Source organism: Coloeus monedula (genome assembly GCF_965178545.1).
Source record: "Coloeus monedula genome assembly, chromosome: 7".
NCBI classification, from domain to species: Eukaryota; Metazoa; Chordata; class Aves; order Passeriformes; family Corvidae; genus Coloeus; species Coloeus monedula.
This window is the reverse complement of record NC_138787.1, coordinates 2,111,378-2,121,628: the sequence shown is the minus strand read 5'-3', so window position 1 is coordinate 2,121,628 and position 10,251 is coordinate 2,111,378. Positions and strand designations below refer to the sequence as shown.

Below are 10,251 nucleotides of genomic sequence, written 5' to 3'. Positions count from 1 at the left end.
GTATCAGCTGCAGTGCCAGGCTTAAAGGGCAACACACAAGTGGGAACTCAGTAAAATATTTGAACTAAATACTGTTCCCTTTGTTTGCTGCAGGTTTGAGTTATGGAGTGAGACTTTCCTCTTATGTGGTACTTAAGTCCCAGATGTTTATTCATAAACTCAGTCTAAACACAGATCACAATTAGCATAGGAAAAGAGAGTGTGTTGTCATCATCCTACTCTGAGTTTGTAAAGCTGAGGACCGCTCTCAGAGCTGGTATATTCTGCCACACACAGGCTGAACACCGCTTAAAAAGACAAAGCAATAATATGTGTTTCATACCTCAAATATCCATCAGATCTTAAACACCTACACGAGTGTGTCCTCCCTTGTGGGTCAGAGGCCAGATCCAGGTCTTGGTGCAGTCACTGATCTACCAGTCTTGTCACGTCATGTGGATTCTCATTGCATACATTTACACCAACCTCAGCTTTGAGGTTACAACACAATACTAAGTAAGATGCTGGTCAGGATTCAGCACTGTTTGTTTCTGTCATTTGTCCTTGTGTAACAAAAGGCTCACATGGCATACCCAAATTGGGCTCCTACTGCTAAAAACCTCCCTTCCTTCCCAGTCTTGTACTTTGATTACATGAGAACACATTCAAGAGAGATGTATCCACATTTCCTGCTTTGGAATTGATTGGGAGCATCTTGATTCCTAAAGCTTAACCTGTTCTCTGACTTTGTTTACACCCAGTTGTGCCACACTGCCTGGGCATCTCAAAGCTGAGGTTCTTTGCTGTGAAGGCATAGAAGCATCTGACGTTTAATAATCCTAAATTCAGGAAACCAGGAATGCACATTACTTCCCATTGCTCAACACAAGTAGTTAAAAATAAAGTTACAAACTTCCCAAGTTAATTAGAATGACCCAAGAACATAAATTATTTGGAAATCTGCTTCCCATCTCAAACCAGCAACTCATTTACCTTATGGTCCGTAAAGAATCAATCGCAAAAAATTGACACTAAACAGAGGCAAAAGCTTGTTGTCTTTTGGGTTTTTTGGGGGGATTGTTTGGCTTTTTGCCAAGCCAGCCAGCCCAGATAGTCCTTCTTAGGAGAAGAACACACCAACGAGCTGTCTGGGTGATGGTCCAGCCAACTGCTGCAGGGTAGGACACAGGGAGAACCAACCACTCACCCAAGAATTTCTTCCAGAAGTCCCCTACTGTCTTACACAGGTTTTCTTGCACATACCCCAGGCTGAAGCACAGACTTACAGCAACACCTGAACTGTTCTGCAATGCCTGCTGAGACTTTCCTACATGTGCATTCTGCTTTCATTTTCTTTACTGTATTACTGGCACCTCTGACGAGATACTGGAAAGTCTGCTGGGATTTGTTATTTAAGCCCACAGAAGGTTTCCATGTGGATCTTCAACAGGGATACTCAACTGTCCTGCTTCCTCGCCCAGCTTCTCCTGTTTTAACCACCTTGGAGCTCGAGTAGCTTTCCCTGCAGAGACTGGAACTGTGGGTGAATAAGCACTGCTGACCCATATAGGAGAAGATAATAAAATGCCAAGAAACAATGTGCCATTACATGTGGGATGCAGATGAAATGGAAAACTGAAACTGAAATTTCCTTTTTTCCAAATCCTTTACGAACCTCTGTTCCCAACTGAATTCCTAATGGTTTCTTAACTCAAAGGTCCTCCCACTCAGCACTGGGAAGAACTCCAAAATCCACACCAATTGCTTCAATTAAAACAGCAAATACAAGCACAAAAATAAATACTTCCTCTTTGTTGAGCTGAAAGCACAGGGTTAGTGCAGGCCAGGTAAGGATTCAAATGCCTGAGGATGTCACTTTAGGATATAATTCACACAGTGTTTCCCAAGGTAGGGCTCTGTATAGGGAAGCACAAAGCTGCTCATCTGAAGACAGGTATTTGTGAACCAAAAACCAGGATAAGGGCAATGAGAATGAAATCCACGTGAAACAGTTTGGATTCCAAATCTGCACAAGGCAAGAAGCGTGGCTGGGAACACAGTACTCAAGGCAAGGTATGAGTTAATGCCTCACCCAAAACTAAAAGCCAGCTTCAATTTTACAGCAGACCAGAAATCCCAAAGTTATCAACTTGTTAGAACAGAGCAGTCAAACTTACTGTATTTGATACAGATTTGATACTAGATTTGAGACAGACACAGATTACCAGTGTCCACATTGCTCCTCTCCTACTACCATTCATTGGGTACATAATAATCCTTTAATCATGTCTAATTTTCATTTCTCCAAGCAGGGCTCCGTGCTAGCAACAGGTGCAGAGATGCACAATACAAACACAGAAGGGAAATTTTCACTCAGCTGTTCAAATACCTTACACCAAGGAACATTTCACGACATCTGGAGGGTACCAGTGGTTTTTTTTTAATACAACACCATACAATTGCTGCACACAAAGCTGTCGAGGCACAAAATATTGCAATAATCCTTAACCAGCCCTATCCAAATTAGGCCAGTAAGAATTCATTTAAAAAACTCACCAAACCAGACCTGCATTCTGCAGAAAATTTAAAAAGTCAAGTGCAGAAGGTCAGTGTAAACATATTCTTTAATATCACTGAAGACAAATTTAGCAATCCAAGTCTTAGGTGGGTTTCAAATAAATAATAATTTTGAGAAAGTGTTTACATATCAAGGGAGCTCTCAAGGCAGCAGAGCACAGTTTGTAAATCCTCCCTGCTAACAGCCCCTCACCAAGAGAATGTACAGTAGGCAGTGCACACTGGAATACCAATCACAGCACAAGGGCACACTCGCCAGCTTCCGTGGAGCCTCTGGACAGGATTTCAGAGACGGGGGAGAAGCAAATGGAGACGTGCAGTGCCCTTCAAAGCACCACTCTTCTCCACAGCCTTTTTACCAACGGAACACAAATGGCTACAGAATTCACGTTTGCTTCCAAAATCCACTCTCAGCTCAAAGATTAACAGAGCAGTGATCTGACAGAGAGAATTATTCCTCAAACTGACACTGCAGCACAATGCATCGCCCTCCCAGCTGGGCTCTGCTCCTACTCCAACCTTGAAATTCCTCTCCAGTCACTGCAAAAGTAACCCAGAAAGCTTAAAGACAGGTAAGAATTGTTATTTCTTGTTGATTCTGGCCCAGTGTACTGAAACAGAGCAAGACATGACAGGTCTCAAGGTGTAGGGTTACCCAGGAAAACATCTGGTGTCCTATGTCACTCAAAAAAACCTTCCAAAAGTCAAAATACTTCCTCAAAGTGTCAATTTGTCTTTGTTAAACAATTATTCTACTACAAAAATACCCGATGTGAAATTTCTCGTATCAGAACAAGATTTAACAATCCAGAAAGAACAAGAAAAAAAAAAATCAATGATAAATATGCCACAAAAATACTTGTAAGAGTTACTGCAAAATTGTTTTCTTTCACTTTCATCAAAATATTTTCTCTCTGTAGATACAGGCATGGCAGTCTTCCACTCTCTGTCCTCTAGTTCAACATGCAATAGGTCTGTGATAAGCACTGCACTACTCACCAGAGAATTGTTTCTTCTCCATTTCTAGCACACCTGAAAAAGGCTCTGCTTTGAGTCAAAAACAAAAAAAAAAGTACTATGTAATACTGCTGTGTATGCTGTGTGCCTACTGAATAAATATTGCAGCAGTTAAGGGATTGTTTCACTGCTAGCTGGGCTTTGGCAAAACAGGAGTGGGGCTGACATACACTGGATACTTCACACTTTTGAGTGGGGGACGCTGCAACGTTTAACAGATACGGAATAAAATAAACCTTAGATCTAAAACTGTCAGTACACAGGATTCCCAAGTTGTTCTGAACACGGGAGCAGGGTGATCAATTTTCCAGGAAAGCCACATAGTCAGTCAATCTGGCCAACTGCTGTTCATTGGGAATTGGTGGGACCGGAGCAGATTCTATAAAGATAAAACGAATGGATCATTAATGAAATTTAAAATGCAAATCCATCAGCAATACCATCCATCACAACAGTAAGGGAAAAAATCTAAATGCATCTGACTTTCAACAGCCTTCTGAGGGCAGATCTTAACTGTATCTCCTCCAGCTCCAGTTGACATAATTTTTCTGTTATCTGCACCATTCAGTAGTCCAAGAGTTACACAAAAACTGCTGCAACAAGTTGCACTTGCCAACAGCCTCCAGAATTTCTCTGCACACACTGGAGTCTGAATAATGAAGGCTGACAGGATTCTGACTTGAGAAAAAAGCTCCTGGAGCTCTCTGGTTTCTCCTTCCCTTGCAAGCTGCCATTCTGAAGACCCCAAACAAAACTAGTGGGTGATCTGACCACCAGAACACACAGGACTTCAGAAGTAGGAACCTCAGGAATCTCAGGCACTTCTTAAACCATGAGGGAGTGAGAAGACAAACGCAGAAGCAAGTTTACATAGCACCTGATTGGGGTGGGCTGTTGTTTTTAAATTTGGAGGGGCCAGTTAGAACATTAACTTCTCTAGGACTCAGTTCCTGGTGCTGGTGACACTGTTAATGCAAGTTTAGCTAAATCCATTACATATATAAACAAAAATACCTGATGAAGGAATAAATCTGTTAAAGGAAGCTTCCAGCACACCTGGAAAAAAAAACCCATAAGAAATTAGGCCAGTGGAACAGTTTTAAACAGTTCTATGCAGCAAACCACAGATCAAAAGGTAATTAAATTGAACCTGTTCATTCATCACACCTTGCTTTATAACTGAAAAGCAGAATACCCAAGGTGTAGTTGCTTCAAAAGAGCCTCCTGCCTCTTTCTTTTCCCTGCACAGTAGTTCCCGCACTCACTTTTGGAAAAAACCCACATGTAAGTAATTCCCAGTTTTTTTAAGCTCTGCATGTGTTGCAACCAGTCCACAAACACCCCACCTGATCATATAAAAATCTCAGGGCTCTGGTTGGCTTTGTGCCTTACGGCTAAATCTCAACACCTGGCACCTGTTTATTACGGGCTCTGAACACCCTCAAACTCTGCCCGTACAAACAGTGTCATTTCTGAGTCTAGCGGATCTTGCCCTTTTGGATGTGCTGTAATTTGGCTCCTTCTGCCAGAGCTGCACAGAGCAGTTTAAGAGCAGTTGTTTCACCCTGCTTTTATAGCTTAATATTTATTTTTGCCTCAGCCAGTCACAGGTACAGCTTTAGAAAAAAGAAAAAAAAAAGCGCCAAGTATTCTGCAGACCAAGCTCTGCAGGAACAGATATTCTGTTATCAACACCATGAAAGTGAAGAATCCAGAAGATTTAAACTTTAAAAGCAAAGGAAATTATACCAACAACTGGAGCTCATCAGAACACAAAGATTCACTAAATCCCTGCCTAAAAAGAAGTTCTAATTCTCCTGAAGAAAAAAAACAACTCAGGTTCAAGATGATCTATTTTTTACTCATCTTTATTATATTGAGCCATGTCATTTGAGGTCATCCAGTTTGTGTTCCACTGAGGCAGAGCCAGCAGCAGAGGAGGAAGAGAGGGAGCAATCACAGCACATCCTGTCTGCTTTTGTTTAATCAAGTGTATGTGAGGATGCATCTTAATCCAAACTATTTGTAAGTCCAAACCAAACCCAAGACATTGTACTTCCCCACGTGTTATACATGGCCCTGTATTTATAAGCAGCATGAGTGTCCAAAAATATCTAATAGGATCCTGTGCAAAGCTGTAATTAAAAACTTAACACCTAATTCCTAGAAAATGCTGAATGTTTGACGAAGTAACAGCTCCACCTACCTGGCTTTTTGGGCATCACCATGCGAGTTGCAAAGTCTGCTTGCCAGCCCTGTTCTAGCACACCTGGAAAGGCATTTGGGCATTTGTAAGATACACAAGGAGAGAATAAGCAATGATAATTAGTGGCAAGTAACTTTAAAAAAATCAAAGCTCTATCCAGAACCAAGATTTTTTTCTCTAATCACTGCCCAATCACTTACCAGATTCAGAATTTGTAGGTACATTTTTAGTGAGCATCACTTAGAGCTCTCTGCTCTCATCATCAGTACAAAAATTACTCAGGGAATAATGCCAAGTACCTTTCACAGCTTCTTCTACAGGAAGGCCAACAAAAGCTGCAAAATCATCTGCAACTATGGATGTGTAAGCCTGGGAAACCAGTCCAAAGGCTCGTCTCCTGGTTGCATCTAGGGAAAGAGAAACACAGGACACAAGAGACTCATCTCCATGGCTGGGAAATCAGAGAACATTTCCTCAATTCTATCACCTTTGGAAAATCACCACCAGCCTTCAGTGGGCACTTCAGAAGTTCCCCCTCCCTTCCCACAGTTCACAGTCAGCAGCAAGAGACGACAACTTGTTCTCTGCCAGGACAAAACCCCTCAGAGCCCACACTGAACCTCCAAATGCAGCTGGCAGCATCCTGGGCTCTACCACCAGTACATAAAACACGTTAGGAAGCTCTGCATCTGATTAGTTAACAATTAATGGCATCTAAAAAGCGGTTGTTTCTAAAGCTACAGAGAATTTGTTATTGCAGGAGACCTCTTTTTAGCAGTCTGCACTGCCCTCTAGTAGCAAGAATTTGCATGTTACCATTACAGAGGACAGAAAACATTTGCCTGAAGTCACATTTCACAGAAAAACCTTCTTGTAAGTGCTACAAGGTTTTGAAATGCCAAGCCAAGTTCCCTGAATCACTGGTTAGAAGTCTGATAAAACGTGGTAATTAATGGTCTGTTTTACTCTTACAGAACAAAGCACACAGTTTATGAAATTCCAGTGTCAAAGAATATACAGAAACAAAATCCTACTAAAACCAATTTATTTGTTGCTACAAGGTTTTGTAATGAGCTTTTTATTTACACCTGATACAAAGACTTGGCAACAGTTTTCCTGACCGCTTCAGGAAATTTTTCACAATTTTTCACACTTAACCATTTGTCTACTTGTGTTGGAGCAGACAGAAATAATTCCAGGCAATTCCCTGCTCCCCACCCAGGCTCAGTTTGTACCTCTGAGTGCTTCCATGATTGGCTGGATAGTCTCAGACCACTGATGTGCACTGATTGCTGTGTAGATTCCTGGGAAGTCCCTCTGCCAGATCCTTTGGCCCACTGACCAAACTGCACCAAGTTCGGCATTTGCCTGTTGTGACCAAAAAAACCCCCAAAGTGTTAATCCAGAAGAATATTCTCTACACTGACCATATGTATCAACCCATTTCCACCCCCAGATTTACAGAGAACATTGCTGTGCAACAAACACAGCAGGTTTCTGAGTTGAATTTGGCTCAGTACTTACAGATTTGATAGCAGGAGGGATTCTTTTCCAGAGATAACGTGCGTTATTCCTAAAAAAATGAAGAAAAAATTTAAGTTAAAAATACTTCTCAGTCACCAAAGGCTGCAAAGAGACACCACAAGGTTTGTTCAGATGCTGTAATGAACACTCTCAGTGCTTTAAAATATTCCTTCTAGGAAGGAATATTTGATACTGAAGTAGAAAAACAGAGCTGCTCTCCAGCAGACAACACTGGACTGGCAGAACACAACAAACAGTTCATTAATTGTTAATTAATTAACACCAGATTGGGAAAGCAATTTCTCACTAAAACCCCAAGTTTAGTGCACCAAGTTCACACAGGGACACGGAATAACCCCCCAGACCAAATTCCCAGCAGTCCTGCAGATCTAGCTCCTTCGAGCCAACAGTGCCCCTCATTTTTAACACGGACAGTCCAGAGTTACCCTGCTGGAATTTAAACACAGGGAGCAGCCTCAAATCCAACCCAAAACAAATGCAGCCCTGAACAGCTACAAAACAAAACACTGACATGTTTAACACCTCCCAGTGGAGCCAGTTCCACTACTTAAGGAACTTTATTCCTTAATTTCCTCACGGTTCAACAGAAGAGCGAGAAAGGAGAATAGTTTTCCTGTCAGATCAAGGGGTGAAAGAGACTTAATCCCGGGAATGCTGTTATTATTATTATTATTTCTCTGCAAACACAGTGTTTTGTTAACCACACGACCCACTCCTACCGTGCTGGTGACAAAGCCAGTGTCACAGATTGAGACAGGCCACTCACATGTCATTGTGCAACAGGTACAAAGCCAGAAGCTGCCCATACACGAGGGGTGTGGCAATTCCTCCGGGGGCCTGAAAACGAGCGCAGATTCTCGGGTTACAGATTTTAAGAGGGGTGGATACAAAACACAGCAGGAAGCCAACTCTTGTGTAAACTGAACCCTCCAAGGGGACTGATTTCTTCTTTTTTTCACACCACAGAAGAGGCCTGAGCAATTTTTAATTAAATAAAGCGAGGCTACATCTTCCATTACTCTTTTCTTATGCTCACGAGAGCGGCAGCTGCTGGCTTTGCAGCTCCTCACAAGCAGCTGGTTTGAAAATGAAATTAAATCACCCCTGACTTCATTTACCTTCAGCTCAGGCCACTGCACCACAGTAAAGCTTCTCTGGCCCTCCAAAAAACCCCAAGCTAAGCTTCGGCCCCGGCCACACTCCCAGCAGAGCTCACAAATGGCACAAGGAGGAAACAAACGAGTGATAGAAAAGCTGTAACGTTTTGAAAGTCCATAATAATTTAAAAGCTAGAAAGATTTCCGATAAGGCTTCAGGCCTTTTATCAAGGGGCAGGGCAGCAATCACTCACAGGAAGCCAATTAAGGCAGCAATACCTAAAATCAGGATCACAGGAGTTCACGAAGAGGAAAAGTCACAGCTTGCCCCGCTTTTGCATCACTGCAGTGGGATGCAGGAGCTCCACGTTTAGAAAAGCGCTGGAAATGCGTGGATATCACCTGGGCAGGGCTTTTACCATCACGGTGGTGCCACGTATTTCCCTGACAGTGCCTGCAGCCAGGCTTGGGCACCCAGCGAACAACAGAATGTAAAACAGCACGGAGGAAGCTTCCGGTGAGAGCTGCCACAATAAAACTCGACCTAAGCGTAATTCCCCGAGCCTGGCTCAGAGCTCCACCTCCCTTGTCAGTATTTTCCTTTTCTCAGCCACGAGAAAGACGGAAACACACAAACTACCCCCTCATACTCCCTCCGAAACGACGTGAATAGTTATACGGAAATACTCATTTATCTGCAGGCTGCGAGTTTCTGACGGGCTCTCTGGCGAGCCCAAGGGGTAAGTTCAAACACTCAACCCTCCCCACCTCACACGCAGGCCTCCCCCGCCCCGCGGCACCTCCAGCTCCTGCGTCTCGCACTGCTCCAGGAGCCGCCTGAAGCTCACGGAGCTCTCGGCCATCACCGCCACCGGCATCTTCCCCTCACGGCGCCGCCCGCCCGCATCAGGCGCCCGCTCTCTGACGTCACTTCCGTCGCCAGCACCCCCCCCCCAGCACCTTCCGGCCGCCTCTCTGTGCTCCTGGAGGACCGCGGGGGGGGCGTGGCCACGGGCGGGGGGCGCGGCCAAGGGCCGTGAGGGGCTGAGGGCGGCGCGCGGTTTGTGAGGGTGGCGATGATCAAAGCCCTTTGAAATCCCGTTCTTTCTGTGTAATAAGCAGGATTCCCGTGTCGTCAAAAAGAACTGCGTGTGTTTGGCGTGCAAGACGGAGATCCGCCTTCAGTCTTCTCTCTGTACTCGTCGCGTGAGACGGGCACACTCCGTCCCTTGTTGCACGTTGCGTGTACATAAGGGATGTTCTTAAGGGATAGGAAGTGTTTTTGCAGCTCTGTGCCTGTTTCTGGTGGGCTTTAAAAGTAGTTTTACAGTTGGGTTTCTTTATGTTTGTTCCCTATAAAGTCCCCCGCTTGCAGAGCAAACAGCGCTGCTGGAGACAGCTCATGGAATATCCTGAGCTGAAAGGGACCCACAAGGATCATCAAATCCAACCCCTGGCCCTGCACAGACAGCTCAGCAATCCCACCCTCTGCACCTCTGAGAGCGTTGTCCGAACATTCCTGGAGCTCTGGCAGCCTTGGGAATGTGCCCATTCCCTGGGGAGCCTGTTCAGAGCTCACCCTTTTCCCAATATCCAGCCTAAACCTTCCCTGACACACCTGCAATATATATATGCAATAAATATTCGATATATATACAGCCAAGCATCTGTATCTGCGCTTCTATCCTGTGAAAGAGCCCACAAGATGCAAAAATGGCATTTAACAGCACAGGTGCTATTTTGGAGGTGGAACCACCCCTCGTCCATGGCCTTTCCATGGCTCCTCATCCCCAGTGAGGTCCCACCCAGCACCAGGACCCCCAGCCCTGC

The 10,251-nt window shown here is 44.2% G+C and overlaps 1 protein-coding gene across 1 annotated transcript; it reads right to left on the bottom strand.

Annotated features, from left to right (window-relative positions):
• Positions 1–2,398: 2,398 nt before the first annotated feature.
• COPS8 (COP9 signalosome subunit 8) lies at positions 2,399–9,351 on the bottom strand. Its single transcript, XM_082284640.1, has 8 exons — positions 9,222–9,351; positions 8,091–8,161; positions 7,304–7,352; positions 7,015–7,147; positions 6,079–6,186; positions 5,780–5,842; positions 4,588–4,629; positions 2,399–3,952 (listed from the first exon to the last, which is right to left on the bottom strand). The coding sequence occupies exons 1-8, from the start codon at positions 9,297–9,299 to the stop codon at positions 3,873–3,875; spliced, it is 624 nt and encodes a 207-aa protein (XP_082140766.1). The 5' UTR covers positions 9,300–9,351; the 3' UTR covers positions 2,399–3,872.
• Between the last annotated feature and the right edge of the window lie 900 nt (positions 9,352–10,251).

Excerpts from the sequence above, each read along its gene's own strand:
- COPS8 (XM_082284640.1), bottom strand. The coding sequence starts at position 9,299 with ATGCCGGTGGCGGTGATGGCCGAGAGCTCCGTGAGCTTCAGGCGGCTC. Across the intron at positions 7,353-8,090 it reads TACCTGTTGCACAATGACAT|GAATAACGCACGTTATCTCT; the intron begins GTGAGTGGCCTG and ends TCATTTTTTTAG. Across the intron at positions 3,953-4,587 it reads CAGATTTATTCCTTCATCAG|AATCTGCTCCGGTCCCACCA; the intron begins GTATTTTTGTTT and ends TTATCTTTATAG.